The sequence below is a fragment of the Dipodomys spectabilis genome, unplaced genomic scaffold, assembly GCF_019054845.1.
Source record: "Dipodomys spectabilis isolate Male_0828 unplaced genomic scaffold, ASM1905484v1 ptg000006l, whole genome shotgun sequence".
Classification (NCBI taxonomy): Eukaryota; Metazoa; Chordata; class Mammalia; order Rodentia; family Heteromyidae; genus Dipodomys; species Dipodomys spectabilis.
Genome location: NW_024870683.1, coordinates 7,425,728 through 7,441,326, shown reverse-complemented (window position 1 = coordinate 7,441,326; position 15,599 = coordinate 7,425,728). Strand labels below are relative to the sequence as shown.

Genomic DNA, 15,599 nt, shown 5'->3' with positions numbered 1-15,599 from the left:
CTATTAATTAGACTTTGGAATGACAGCAGTAAGAAGAAAAACAGCTGGGTGCTGGCAGCTTGTGTCTATAGTTCCTAGCTACATAAGAGGTAGAGATCCAGAGAACTGTGGTTGAAGGCCAGCCAGGGCAAACATTTTTTGAGACCCAATCTCAACCTACAGCTAGGGGTGATAGTGCATGTATGTAATCAGAGCTAAATGGGAAGGTGAGATTGGGAAGACTGGGCTTCCTGGGTAGCCTGGGTAGGGGTAAACTCACAAAATTTCAACAACAGGAAAACTAGATGTGATAGAGAATGCTTGTCAGCCCAGTATTTACAGAAACTTATGATTTAACAAAAGACAAATCGTAAGTCAATTCTGTCAGCTGCTCCTCCCCCTCATCTTCTCTAAATCCTTCCTTCCTCTTTCTTTTCTTCCTTCCTATTTCCCTCTCTCCTCTCTCCTTCACTCCCGCTTCCCCCCCTCTCCCCTCCTCTCTCATGACAGCACAGGATTTGAATTTCACCTCTTGCTTGCTAGGCTGAGGAGATATGCTGAACCATATCTCAAGTTCTGTTTTTCACTGGTTATTTTTAGGGTAGGGTCTTGCTTCCCACCCAGATACAAGCCTGATAATGATCTGCCTGTAGGCCTGTCACTGCTGGAATCACAGGCATGCCCACTAAATCCAGGTTCCTTTTCACAGAGATGGAGTCTTGTGGACTTTGCTGTCCAGGCTGGCCTGGTAGTACCATGATCCTCCCAATCTTAATGGCTCACGTAGCTTGGAATGATAGGTCTGCACTACTGGGTCCAGGTATGGGTTAAAAAGGGGCCTTGGGCCAGGTGCCAGTGGCTCATATTGGTGATCCTAGCAGGAGGCAGAGATCTGAGAAACACTATTTGAAGCCAGCCTGGGCAGGATTTTCTATGAGAGTCTTATTTCCAAAAAACAACCAAAAAAAGCCAGAAGTGGAATGTGGATCAAATGGTAGAGTACTAGCCTTGAACAAAAGAAGCTCAGAGACAGTGCCCAGGACTGGACTGGCATACAAAAAAAGAGAGGGGGCTCTCAGGAACTTTTCTGGCAGGGCTGGCCTCAAACCATAATCCTTTCCATTCTCGGCCTCCCAAGCAACTAAGATTCCAGGTGAAAGCCATGGATACCTGGCTTATTAGCGTATTTCTTAATGAGAAATTACTAGTTTATACTGTATTGGTAACTGATATTAACTGTATTTGAATTGAAAACTAGTCCTTGGAAACCAGAGTATCTTTCTGTGCCTCACTGAGGTCTACTGTGATAGTTATTCATTGCTATACATATTTTTATTTAAGGTATAGGAACTCACTTCTATTGACTAATTACTACTCATTACAATGTTCATTACCATGGAGAAACAAAATAGTGCTCTGCTCTTTTTTCTTTTAGTGGTATAAGGGCCTTGTACTTGCTAGGCAGGTGGCTCTACCTCTGGAACCATGCCTCTAAGCTCTCTGATTTGCTCATTCCAGTTCTAGGCCATTCATTTTTGCCTCTTTCTGGTCAATGGTGGTTATACAACTTTTTTTTTTTTTTTGCCAGTCATGGGCCTTGAACTTAGGCCCTGGGTGCTGTCCCTTAGCTTTTTGATCAAGTCTAGCACTCTATCACTTGAGCTTTACTTCCAGCCTTTGGTGGTTAATTGGAGATCACAGTCTCAAGCACTTTCCAGCCTGGGCTGGCTTCAAACCAAGGTCCTCAGATCTCAGCCTCCTGAGTAGTTAGGATTATAAAGCATGAGCCACCAGTACCTCCTTTACAACTGTTTTGTTTTGAGACAGATTATGTTGCCCAAGCTGTCCTTGAATTTTCAAGTCTCTGTGTAGCTGGGATTACAGGCATACACCATCACATCAAGCTATGATTCTGTTTTTAAGGACACATTTTGTAGTACTGTGTAAGTTATTTATCTTCCTCGGCCCCAGATTCTTTTTTTTTTTTCCAATCCTGGGACTTGAACTTAGGACCTAGGCACTGTCTCTGAGCCTTTTTGCTCAAGGCTATCCTTTGAGCCACAGCCCCACTTCTGGCTTTTTTGGTATATCTTTTAGAGTCCACAGTTTCAGACTTTCCTGTCTAGGCTGGCTTTGAACTGTTATCCTCAGATCACAGTAGTAGCTAGGATTACACGTGTGAGCCACTGGTGCCTGGCCTCAGATTAATTTTTAAAGGAGGGATAATAATACTCTTACAGAGCTGGGCGCTGGTGGCTCACGCCTGTAATCCTAGCTACTCAGGAGGCTGAGATCTGAGGATCACGGTTCAAAGCCAGCCCGGGCAGGAGAGACCTTGAGACTCTTATCTCCAATAAACCACCAGAAAACCAGAAGTGGCACTGTAGCTCAAGTGGTAGAACGCTCGCCTTGAGCTGAAGAGGTGAGGGCCAGCGCCCAGGCCCAGAGTTCAAGCCCCACGACCGACAAAAAAAAAAAAAAATAATACTCTTACAGGTTGTGGTAAGAGTCCTACAAAAGATACTTAAGACTAGTATTTAATGAAGGCTCAGTAAATAACAACTACAATAAGTGAGTCAGGAATCTTATTTAATCTTATTTACTTTTTTGAAACTATACTACGGTTCAATTTATTAATTCATAGCCAGGAGCCATGTCACTGCCATAGCCCATAGCTAATATTTTCTGTTCACCAGGCATCCTAACTCAAATTCTTTAACCTTTCTTCATGGCTCTGTTCTTTGTTTCTCTGTAATCTGTAACGTGACTCTATCCCAGGCAACATCCCAAGGGAATACACAGAAGGTTAGAGTGAATTTGCAAGTTATCAGTCAATCAAGAAATTCCTACCCAATGAACACTGTTTGGTACATGACTACCTGAATTGCTCCCTGTCAACAGAACACAAGTCAAAGTGAGTCTCCACAGGAACTCATGGACTACAAGAAAAGGTATAGTTATTAAGCTTCACAGCTCTGCTTTAGAAAAGTCTGTCTGGCCTAGCCTCTCTTCTAATTCCTGTAACCAGTGCCCTCCCTCAATGCGTCTTTCAAGGCTAGTCATTCAGTCTTTGTGCAAAGATTTCCATGGAAAGGAGTGGAGATGATTGCTAGGAAAATGGTAGTAAATCTCCCTGTTTTCATGGAGCTCACAATCTAGTGGAGAAAGGCAGACAATCACACAGATAAAATTTAAACTATGATAAATGCCAAGAATAAAAATTCTAGGGTAACAAGCAGACCTGATTGACAGTGACTGGGTCATGGAAAGTCCCTGGCAAAATGGTGTTTTAATTGAGGGTTGAAAGGAGGTTAAACAAATGAAAGGTGACAACATTCTAGACAGAGGAAAAAGAACCATATTTGACATTTAGAAATTACCCTGAGAAAGATTTTTATGGTTCTGCCAAAGAATCTGAGAGTAAAGGACAAATACAAAGCAAACTGAACAAGTAACAAAATAGTCAAGTATCAAAATGATACATTATATGGTATTAATAAGGCTTTATAGCCTACCAAGTCATACTAAACATCGAAAATTAATTTAAGTAGAAACTGTGAAGACAGTTATAGAAATGCTAATGTGTCTTTCATACTAGGAAGTCAAAAGATAATGTTTAAAATCAAGAAATGATTAAATATACTATTTAGAAATGTGGACACACCTAGAGAAACAGCTTAAAATGTTCAAAGGCTTTAACTTCATTTCTAAAATTCAATTATATTTTAAGGAAACTATCAGAGATATGAACAAATGAGTTAGAAAAATTTCTTCTTTCCGTGTGTGTGTGTGTGTGTGTGTGTGTGTGTGTGTGTGTGTGTGTGTGTGTGTGTGTGTGTGTGTAAGCAGGGCTTGACACAGGGTCTCTATCTCATTTATCTTGCTTTCTCACAGTCACTGCTCTACCATTTGAGGCATGCCCCTATTTTATGAATTTCTTAATCTTAGAATTTTTTAGTAAAGTGAAAAGATATTTTTTTAATTCCCACAAATGTCCATATTTGGGCTAGATAAATTACGGCATATTCAAACAACTATACTGCTATACAGCTATTAAAAACGAGTGATTAGGGGCTGGGAATGTAGCTTAGTGGTACAGTGCTTGCCCGGCATGCATGAAGCCCTGGGTTTGATTCCTCAATACCACACAAACAGAAAAAGCTGGAAGTGGCACTGTGGCTTAAGTAGAGGAATGATAGTCTTGAGCAAAAGAAGCTCAGGGATAGTGCCCGGGTTCTGAGTTCAAGCCCCAGGGCTGACAAACAAAACAAAAAAAGACCCCCCCCCCCCCCACACACACATATACACACACACAAAAAAAACCACGGTAATTTAACCCTTCCCTTCTCGCATTCCGTCCTTCCTATTCATTTTGTTGTTGTTGTGGAGAAGGAGTTTGAGCCATATATACAGTTCTTTTCTGCTTTTAATTGTTTTTCAGATGGGGGTCTCGAGTTTTGTCCAGGACTGGCCTCAGACTATGATCCAGCTCCTTCATAGCTAGGACTGTAGGCATGTACCACACTAAGCTTATTTGACATGGGATCATGCTAACTTTTTGCCAGGGCTTGCCTTGAGCTATGATACTCCTGTTCTCTCCTTCCCGAAACTGAGATTATGGGCTTGAGTCACTGTGTTCATCCCCAAGGACTGTTTAATGGTATTTTCATGCTTGTTTTTATTTTCAAGATTCTCCACGGTGAGCACATATTTCAATAATAATCAGAAAGAGACAAAATAGTTTTAGAAATTATTTTTAAGAATAGATAAGATATATACACACATGTATGTACACTTATATGTACATATATACATATATATGTATGTATATAGGTACATTTATGTTTCCAGGGGAAAAATATAAGCCTGGCTTGTTGGTATATATCTATCATCCTAGCACTAAGCAGGCTAAAGTAGAAAGATCATGAGTTCAAGGCCAGCCTCCAATATATAGCCAATCCCCACTTCCCACCAAACAACAAAAAAGCCCCCAAAAGGAAAATGTACCCTCCATTTCATCTTCATAAGATAAATCTGTTTAAGCATTTTTCAGGTTAAATTAGAAATTTGTAATCCTGGGGGGAGGGGGAGGCTGGGAAGGGATGCGAAGGGTAAACCAAAGGAGGAGGCTGCAATGCTTGGTAAGAAATGTACGCATTATCCTGCCCATGTAATTGTAACCCCTCTGTACAGTATGTTCACAAATAAAGTAAAATTAAATTAAAAAAAAAAAAGAAATTTGTAATCCTAAAGAAGATATATCCCAAATCACACTCTTATGACAGTGGTACCATTTGACTTTCAATTTATTAGTTCAGATTGCTTTTTCTTTTAAACAAAAAATAAATGGACAGCTGGGTGCTGTAATCCTAGCTATTCAGGAGGCTGAGACCTGAGGATCGTGGTTCAAAGCCACCCTGGGCAGAAAAGGTCATAAGATTTTATCTCTAACAAACTACTCAGAAAAATCCAGAAGTGACTCTGTGGCTCAAACTAGAGAGTGCTAGCCTTGAACAAAAGAAGCTAAAGGACAGTGCCTAGGTCCTGAGTTCAAGTCCCAGGACTGTCACAAAACAACAACAAAAACCCTGAACAAACAGCAAATAACCTAAAACCTTTCTATTGATCAGATCTGAGAACCTCTGAGTAAGGAACTGAGATCTGAGAGTAAGCAGTACTACACACCTGTGATCTGCGGACCAGATAGAACAACCTTACCTGGGAATTTGTTAGGTAGTAAATATTTTGGGGCCTCCTTTAAGGTTTAGTAAGCCAGAATTTCAGGGGTGACCCAGGTGATTTTCAGCATTTTAAAATTTAAGAAGCACATGTCTAGAGGAAGTTGAACAAAGAAGCCAAGAATACTCACTGGAAAGAAAGTGCATAGACTTCCAAGGTTTAAAGTGATATTTTACAAATACATACATACATGATTAAATGTAAAATCAAACTATTTCCATATTACAACTGGCAAAACTTTCCTTAACTCTGAACTAAGGTCAACAAATTAGCATAGGTCTTAGACTAACAGTGTAAAAAGTATCTATAATTCATTCCTGGTTCCACATAGCTCATTATATTTATTAAGGCCAATAACTTCACAGGAATTTGGAGAATGTATATACGCAGTACGTATTTTGGTACTTTTTTTTTTTTTGGTTGGCTGTGGGCCTGAACCCTGGGCCTGGGTGCTGTCCCTCAGCTCTTCAGCTCAAGGCTAGTGCTCTACCACTTGAGTCACAGCGACACTTTCCGCTTTTTCTGCTTAACTGGTGCTGAGGAATCAAACCCAGGGCCTCACGCATGCAAGGCAAGCACTCTACCACTGAGCCACCTTCCCAGCTCCATATTTTGGTAATTTTTCTCTTAAACCATAGTTGGGGAGTAGTCAATTAAAGAGCATAAAATAAATAACCTTAGCATTTCTCTTAGTCTCTTTCTATTCTGGAATCACTGATTTACTAGGAAAAGCATTTATATTAGTGTCTTTCCAATTATTATTTATAGAGCAGGATTATATTTAATCCTAGCTACTGGGGAAGCTGAGGAAGGAAAATCTGGAGTTTAGGACAGCCTGGGAAACCAGGTCTCACAATAACAAAAACATTCCTAGAATTCCTTTTCTAAGTTGAGTCAAAACCCTAACAACCTTTGACTTCTATTATATAATCAATTGTTTGTTGTTGTTTGGGACAGGAAGTTCCTCTATAAGGTTGAGATTGCTCTTAAACTCACTATCTTCCAGCCTTTCGGGTACAGTTATAGGTGTGTGTAAGCACCCTACGTTCTGGATTCTTTTTCCCCCCTTCCAGAGATAGGAATTGCACACAGGATGTCATGCATGCCAGGGAAATGTTCTCCCAGTTCAAGTATTGAAAGTTTCTTTCTTTTCATTTTTCCAATTAACATTTATTTTAAAGGCTGCCAAAGTGAAAAGCAACTTAAAAAAGGAGAAAATGTTCTATTGATAGCTTACTACAGTTGACACCAACTCTGCTAGTTTCTCTCTGTCCCATTTTCACTGGGGAACTCCCTACTCTCTACTGTATCTAGGGAAATGTTGACATTGGAGCCTCAGGCAATCTTCCTTGATTATTGCTATAAGCTACTACATTTTAGGGTGCTTTGTTATTCAGTGATAGATAAGAGAGACAAATGTTTCAATTATTATACTTTTGGGATTTTTTTTTAAAAACTCAGGACTTAAATGTGGCTCAAGTGGTGGAGCATCTTACTGAAAGGAAATCATTAGCTCTTTTTTAGTTGGTCAGGGGGGTGAACTCTGGGCTTTGGGCACTGTCCCTCAGTTCTTCAGATCAAGGCTAGCGCCCTACCACTTGAGCCACAGTGCCACTTCCGGCTTTTTTTCTGCTTGTGTGGTACTGAGGAATTAAACCCAGGGCCTCATGCATGTGAGGCAAGCACTCTACCACTGAGCCACCTTCCCAGCCAAAATCATTAGCTATTTACAGAAATTCTACACTCAAAAACTCCAGCCAGCCTGTAATCCTAGCCACTCAGGAGGCTGAGATCTGACAAAGCCAGCCCAGGCAGGAAAGAAAACCAGAAGTGGCTCTGTGGCTCAAGTGGTAGAGCACTAGCCTTGAGCTGAAGAGCTGAGGGACAGGGCCCAGGCCCGGAATTCAAGCCCCACAACTGACAAAAACAAACAAAAAACTCCCAGAAAACAAGTTATTCAGGATAACATAATTTAGTTGTATCTTCAAATGAACATATTTTGGGATCCTAAGATAAATAAGTTTTGGATTCTAGCTACAATGGGCTGGCCCTATTTTCTCCTCACCCAGTTATCAATCCCTAGTCGAAGGAACTCACAAAAGAAGCCAAAAACACAACAGACATTTCTGATCTCATCTCACTGTCTTATCTTCCTGGAGAAGATAAGATACTATATTGTTAAATTAAGGAACTGTGGATTTTTTCTTTAACCATCAAAGTGAATAAATGCACAGATACCAAAAAAGAACAACTTTGAAGTGCTTGGTAGCCATCCTTCTAAGAGCCAGCCAGGTCCAGGTGGCTCATGCCTATAATTCTAGTTGCAAAGGAGTTTAAGATTTGAGAATCCAGGCTTGAAGCCAGCTCAGGCAGACAAACTAAAGATACTCTTATCTCCAATTAACAAGCAAAAAGTCAGAATTGGAGGTGTGGCTAAAGTGGCAGAGCACCAGCTATGAGGGAAAAAGTTGAGTGAGAATGAGAGGCCCTCAAATCAAGCTCTAGTATCAGCACACATACCAAAAAGCCTGCTAAATGTATTAGACACTTTCATTTTGGAGTACATAGACTATAATTTAACTTGGTCTTGATGAGTTACTACTATTAACACTAATTAATATACGAGGCTAAAACACAGTTTTGTTCTCAGTGTCAATTAAGAACCTGCATGCCAAATCATCAAACCTATGTTTGTTCATTAAGAGTAAATGTGGCTTCTGTACATCATCTTTATAATAACTATTAAAAACAATTTTAAAAAGAAGAGTAAATGTGGCTTACTTTTGCTATTGCTACCAATAGTGCTGGAAGCCCTAGCCTGAGCAATTAGGCAGGAAAAAAATTAAGGGAATACAAAATAAAGAGTGAAGTAAAAATTATCTTTATTCTAAGATAACATGATACTATATGCAGAAAACAGTAAAGACTCCACAAGATATCTGTAGAATGAATGAACTTTGAAAACTACAAGACACAAAATTAAGCCATAAAAAGTTTTTCTATCTACCAACAATAAACAAACTGAAATGAAAATTATGAAAATGATTCCGCTTATAAAAATAAATAAAATATTTAAACAAACACTTGGCTAAAAACAAACTCTGTCAAGAGAGTGAAAGACCAGCACACAGAATACAACAAAACATTAGTGTAAGAAATTAAAGAGCTGGGAAGGTGGCTCAGTGGTAGAGCGCTTGCCTTGCATGCATGAGGCCCTGGGTTCGATTCCTCAGCACCACATAAGCAAAAAAGAAAAAAGCCAGAAGTGGCGCTGTGGCTCAAGTGGTAGAGCGCTATTGAGCTGAAGAGCTGAGGGAAAGTGCCCAGGCCCAGAGTTCAGGCCCCATGACCGGACCCCACTGCCCCCCAAAAAAAGAAATTAAAGACACATATTCCATGATCACCACCAACAACAACAAAAAAGAAATTAAAGACACAAATTCAAAGATATGTGGTGTTAATGGATTGGAAAACAGTATTTTTAAGATGTTAATGCAAACTATTCAATAAGGTATCTATCAAAAATCCCAACTTTTTTTTATAGAAAGAGAAAAATCTATCTTAAAATCACATGAAATCTGAACTGATCTTAAATAGCTAAAATACCCTTGAAAAATAAAACATTGGGGGAACTTACCCATACTCATTTCTAAACTTGCTACAAAATTAAAATCAAAATAGCAATAGCACTGGAATATACAGACCAGTGGAATAGAACAGAGTCTAGAAATAACTCTTAAACATCTGCTAAAATGGTTCTCAACAATGATTCCAAGACCATGAAACAAATAATCTTTTCAACAAATGGTTTTGGGAAAACTGGATATCCACTTGTAAAAGAATAAATCTTATCTTGGATCCTTATCTTCTATCTCTTACAAATATTACCTCAACATGGATCAAATACTTACATAATAAAAAAACAAAATAAAGCAAAATAAAGAAAATGATAAGCAAAGGGAAGAAAACTTAAAATAAGCCAAGTAGGTGCCTGGAGCCTCAGGCCTGCAATCCTGAGGAGACTGAGATATGAGAACTAAGGTCTGAGAATTGAGGTTCCAAGCCTACCTAGAAGAACAAATTCAAATCTGAGACTTCAGTTGACTAGCAAAAAAGAGGTAGAGGCATGGCTCAAGTGTAGGGGGCTAGCCTTGAGTGGAAAAAGTCCAGTGAACGAGGCCCTGAGTTCAGCAGGCACAGTATTAGCCCAAAAAAGAAAAGGAAAAAAGCTTCATATCACTAAATTTGGCAATGACTGTATGTGGTTTGAAAGCATAGGCAAGCCATTTGTGCAGATACGTGCCTATAATCCCAGCTACTGAGGAGGTTGAGATAGGGTTTGTAGAAGTTGGCAAGACTGGCAAGATCCTATCTCTAAAGCAAAATTTAAAAAAAAAAGGGCTCAGGGCATGGTTCAAGTGGTAGAGTGCTCATTTAGTATGCATGAATCTTTGGGTTCAATCCAACATCTCTCTTTCTCCACTCCCCCCCTTACACACACACACACACACACACACACACACACACACACAATAAACCCAAAAACAAAATACACAGAGGCATACACAAGAAATAAAACACACACACACAGAGGCAATAAAAGAAATAATGAATTAGACTTCTAAAAAATTAAAAACTCTTGTGTAGGATGGCACACGTGTGTAACACACCCACGCAGGAAGTAGAGATGGGAAGATCTAGTGCCAAGTCCCAGGCAATAGAGCGAAACCTTAACTGAAAAACAATTAAAGCAAAAAATGTTGAGGAGTGGCTCAAGGGGTAAAGTAATTGCCTAGGATGGATATGGGCCTGAATTCAAACTCTTACCACTAAAGAGAAAAAAAAAGAGCTTCCAACCCATGAGAGAAAACATTAACAAATAATATATATATTTGATGATGGACTAAGGTTCAAAATTCATGCAGAATATTTGTAATTCAACAACAGAAAATAATCCAATTCAAAGTGATGAAAGGACTGTAGACATTTCTCCAAAGAAGATATGCACATGGCCAATAAACATATGATAAAAAATAAAGAAGTTAACAACACTGAGGAAGATGTGAAAATATCACACGTGTACACTCTTAGTAAAATGTAAAGTGGAACCAGGCACTAGTGGCTAACACCTGTAATCCTAGCTACTCAAGAAGCCAAGATCTGAGAATCGAGTTTCAAAACCATCCTTAGCAGGAAAGTCTGTGAGATTCTTATCTCCAATTAACCACCAAAAAGCCAAAAGTGGAACTGTGGCTCAAGTGGTAGAGCACTGTCTTTCAGTACAAAGTTCAAGGGCAGTGCCCCAACCCTGAGTTTAAACCCCAGGACCAGCACCAGAAAAAAAAAGAAAAAAGAAAAAAATGTAAATTGGTAGTGTTACAGAAAACATGGTGGTTCTTCAAAAAATTAAATATAAAATTATACAATTCAATTTCTAGCCATGTTCCCAAAACTGAAACCAGTAATTCAAACCTATTTATACACTCATGTTCATGTCAGCATTATTCATAATAGCCAAAATGTAGAAGGAACTCAAATATCTATCAACAGATAAATGGACAAACCATGCTGTATATACAGACAGACAGACGAACATGGAAATTCTAATATAAGCCATGACATGGACAAATCTTACAGACACTAAGCTAAGTGAAATAAACCATTCTCAAAGGGAAAAAACATATGCTTACATTTATTAAAGGTACCCACCGCCGTCAAACTCAAGAGATGGAGAGTTGGATGATGGTTAACGGGAGAGAAGTAGGGGAGAGTGAGGAGTTACATTGGCAGAATCTCAGTTAAGAAAATTAAAAAGCCCTAGAAACAGTGATAATGGTTATATGGCAGTGAGAATATGCTGAATTACATAGTAAAAGGGGTAAATTTTATTGTATATTATATATTTATAATTCTCAACAACCTGTCCACAACCACCACCAGCTGTCGCAGAGGAATGTTGGCCTCTGACCATTCAAAAAGTGCTCTCATTTTGCAAGACATTCATTTGACAAACATGACATTGCCCGTCAATGTCTGAGTACGTGTGTTCTATGTAACCTCAACACTGAGCAACCTGGCTATATTGTACAGAACCATCTCTTCAGTCAAGTGACTTTCAGCACGGTACATAATCATTGTATATGATTTGCAGACAAGCCTCAGAGAGAAAAAAGAACATATAAGCTTTTCTATGAATTATGGTTGTCAGATTTAGCAAGTAAACATATAGCAGTCTCTGTTGTTTATCAGAAATTCAAATTCAGGCATCTTGTATTTATCTGGTAATGCTCTAAAATTGGAAGTGAGGAGAAAATAAAACAGGGTGCTCTGGAGTTCTGAGGTCTTAACAGAGGGCCTACACACAGGACAAAGTAGAAAAGCCCATAAAATATGTAGTGGTTACAAAACAAAATGTATTGCTTAATCCAGCTCAGGAGCCTCTCTTCATATTGAGTTTCTATGATCTACAACCTTTTAAAGACATGTCAGAAGGTAGAAAAATTCAAAGCTGGAAATACGTGAGAACATATTTAACCTCTAGTTAAGGCAGGCTTCCCTTCAAAAAGGAACTTCAGCCAGGTACTGGCAGCTCATGCCTATAATCTTAGCTACTCTAGAAGGCTGAGATCTGAGGATCACAGTTTGAAGCCAGCCTGGGCAAGAAAGTCTGTGAGACTGTTAGCTCCAATTAAACACACACACACACACACACACACACACACACACACACACACACACACACACACACACAAACACACACACACACACACTGGAGCATAGTGATAGAGGGCTAGCCTTGAGCAAAAAAGCTAAGATCCAGCACCCAGGCTCTGAGTTCAGCCCCAGTATTAGCACAAAAAAAAAAACAAAAAGACCTTAAACACCACTAAAAAATCCAAAGAAAGCAAAAAGAGACAACTGTGTTAAGTGCTAGAGGGTCAGGAGAAGAAAGGCCGAGATAACAAAATACTTCTGGTACTGATTGGGCCTGCTCTTCCTTTCACTAAACTATATTACTGTTTAACATCTAACTTCTACCAAGCCTCCTAAGAAACTCATCACTTTTTAATTTTTAAGTTTTTTTGCATTGCTAGTGATCAAATCCAGGAACTCCATGCTAGGCAAGTACTCTCCAGACACCCCCCCCCCTCAATCACTATTTTTATTTGCTACCATGTTAAGCTGCAGTTAGAATAATGCTGTAGGCAACTACTTCCCAGTTTATAAACTACAGCTTTGCAGTCAGTGTCTCTTCATTCAGACTGATGGACCAAAACTGTGGCCCCTGAACTTTGTCTTCCTCAAGAAATGGTATCTGTTCAGATTACCCTCCTAGGAATCAACAAAACAGTTTCAGTCTCTCTCTTCTTTAAAAATTCCATCTTTAACCTGGTACTGGCAGCTCATGCCTGTAATCCTAGTTACTCAGAAGGTTGAGATCTGAGCATCGTGGTTCTAAACCAGCCTTGGCATTAAAGCCCTGGAGACTCTCAACTCCAATTAACTACCAAAAAGGCCAGAAGTGGAGCTGTGGCTTGAGTGGTACAGTGCTAGCGTAGAGCACATAAGCTCAGGGACAGCGTCCAGACCCAGAGTTCAAGCCTCAGGACCAGTACATATACATACACACATACATACACACACACACATACACACATACACACACACACAATTCCATCTTTAGCTTGTGTGTGTGTGTGTGTGTGTGTGTGTGTGTGTGTGTGTTGCCAGTCCTGGGGGTCTGGGCACTGTCCCTGAGCTTCTTTTGCTCTAGGCTAGCACTCTACCACTTGAGCCACAGTGCCACTTCCGGCTTTTTTTCCCCTGCTTATGTGGTGCTGAGGAATCGAACCCAGGGCCTCATGCATGAAAGGCAAGCGCTCTACCACTGAGCCACCTTCCTAGCCCCTTGCTTGTGTTCTTATTGTCACTGTTCACATAGTGGTAACTCCCTGACTGGTTTAAAGAGACATAAATAGTTCACATGTTTTGATCATACTATAGTAGCATTAGGAAGTATCTCTATCCCACACAAGGCTTGTGTGGGATGTCTAGTCCTCCAGTCTCTTAAAAAGCAAGGGAGGGGGGAAGGGATCCAAGACCTAAACGCTAAAATAATCAAGGTTCTTCATTGCTCCAACCTGTCCTGAAGCACAGCTTCCCAGCGACACTGAGTCAGCTTTAAGGACTGTGGCTGGCCTCCAGAATTCTACCCCAGAGGGAGCAGCTAGTCTCTAGGGGATGAGCAGTAACCCTGGGCGAAGCTCTTTCAACATTACCTGAGCAGCCTCTGAAGTACTAACCAATTCGAATTTCCGCAGCCCCAGGTTTGCCACAAACAAACGGAAAACAGGCCAAATAAAGACTCTTCAATGTCAATGAAATCAGATGAATGGATGAGGGGAAAAAAGCTGTATCTATTTTTCCTAGATGGAAAGACTGAAAATCCTCCAAACCTTCTCATCTCCCTCCTCCTTACGTAACCTAGAGACACCTTCCCCATTGAAGCACAGCCTGTCTCTGCCTTAGGCCCATTCATTCATTCATTCATTCACCCACCCATATAACATTTAATAAGCGCTGCCGCGTACCGGGCACCGTGCTGGGGACTGGCGGATGGTCCCTTGCCACTGGGGCAGTCGCCTTGGGTCCTCAGGACCAGCCCCGCGATCCAAGGCTAGCCTTGGCCATCGGGATCGCGGTGCCCTTCGCGGCAGGTGAATGCGGCAGGGGACCGGCAAACCGCCAGCTCAAGGTTTTCCCCAGATGAATCTGGGTAGGAAAGGGGGAGGACCGAAAGCTGGCGCCGCGCAGAGATGAATTTGGGAAGCGGGGAACAAATGCGCGGCTGGCGCCGGGCACCCGGTGTTCACCGGCGGTGCCGAGGCCCCGCTGCGGTCGCCGCCTAGGGAACCCAGCCCGCGCCGCCGCAGGACGGTCACGGATTTGGGAACCAGGATGACTACGGGGCGCGGATCGGTTATAGGGAGGTGGCGGTCTCGAGAGGACCGTGGGAGGAGACCACGGAGGGCGGATCGGGAGAGGCCCCCGCAGGGCTGGACGGTGCTCGGGGTCGGAGCGTCCGGTGGGGCTCACGCCAGCTCGTCCGAGGGTCTGTCGGGAGCGGGCCGGGAGGGTGGCGCCGATGGGCACAGGGCCTAGGGCGGGAAGGTGGGCGAGGACTGGGTCCGTGGGCTGCCGGAGGGCCTGCTCGGACGCCGGGGATCACTTAGGACTTGGGGGCGGTGGGTCTCCGCGACCCCGTTAGCCTCGGGCAAGGCGCCCCTTACCTCGCTCTCGCCGCAGCCTCGTCCTTCCGCGCGGGCGGCGGCGTTGGCGGCGTTGGCGGCGGCGTTTCGCGTGCTCCCGGGGTCTCGAGGCCGGCGGCGCGCCCCGGCGCCCCCCTCCTTTCCGGAGCGGTTGGTGACGCCCGGCCCCCCCTGCGGGCGCGACGCGCTTGGTCCGCTCTCGGCCGTCCGCGAGCCGCCCCTCCGGACGGCGCGTTGGTTGCGCCCGCGGTCTCGCCCACCCTTCCCCCGCTCCACGCTCCCGCGGCGGCGGGGCGGCCGCAGTCACGCGCCGCGCTGTCCCCGGAGGAGGGAGGCGAGGCGGCCACTGCGGCCCGGCCTCCTGCGCCCCGCCCCGGCGGGCGGTGCCGGAGACGCGCGGCGCGGGCCGCGGGCCCCCGAGAGGCTTGGGGAGCGAGCGGGCTGCGGGCCGCGCCTGAAGGAGCGGGGCTCCTCTCTGTCGTCCCCCCCCCCCCCCCCCCCCGCCCCGTAGAACCCCATGAAAAAAATACGAAACCGTAGGGCTGACCTCCCTGAGCCCGGATTAACTGAGTCACGGGTGGGCGCGTGGGGGCGGCGTGGTCAGAACCCGGG

The 15,599-nt window shown here is 42.8% G+C and overlaps 2 protein-coding genes across 3 annotated transcripts in view; both read right to left on the bottom strand.

The window, feature by feature from the left end:
- Rusc2 (RUN and SH3 domain containing 2) overlaps positions 1–15,096 on the bottom strand; it is a 53,636-nt gene extending 38,540 nt beyond the window's left edge. The window contains exon 1 of one of the 2 annotated variants that reach the window (XM_042696632.1): positions 15,009–15,096. The gene's annotated coding sequence lies outside the window, so the exon portion shown is untranslated. The remainder of the gene's footprint in view (positions 1–15,008) is intronic. The other variant, XM_042696615.1, reaches the window with a different exon arrangement.
- Positions 14,396–15,599, bottom strand: part of LOC122124019 (phospholipid-transporting ATPase FetA-like) — a 78,658-nt gene continuing 77,454 nt past the window's right edge. The window contains exons 28-30 of the mRNA XM_042698608.1: positions 15,009–15,158; positions 14,592–14,925; positions 14,396–14,490 (exon numbers count right to left, since the gene is read on the bottom strand). Coding sequence (XP_042554542.1) covers positions 14,396–14,490; positions 14,592–14,925; positions 15,009–15,158 — 579 coding nt within the window. The remainder of the gene's footprint in view (positions 14,491–14,591; positions 14,926–15,008; positions 15,159–15,599) is intronic.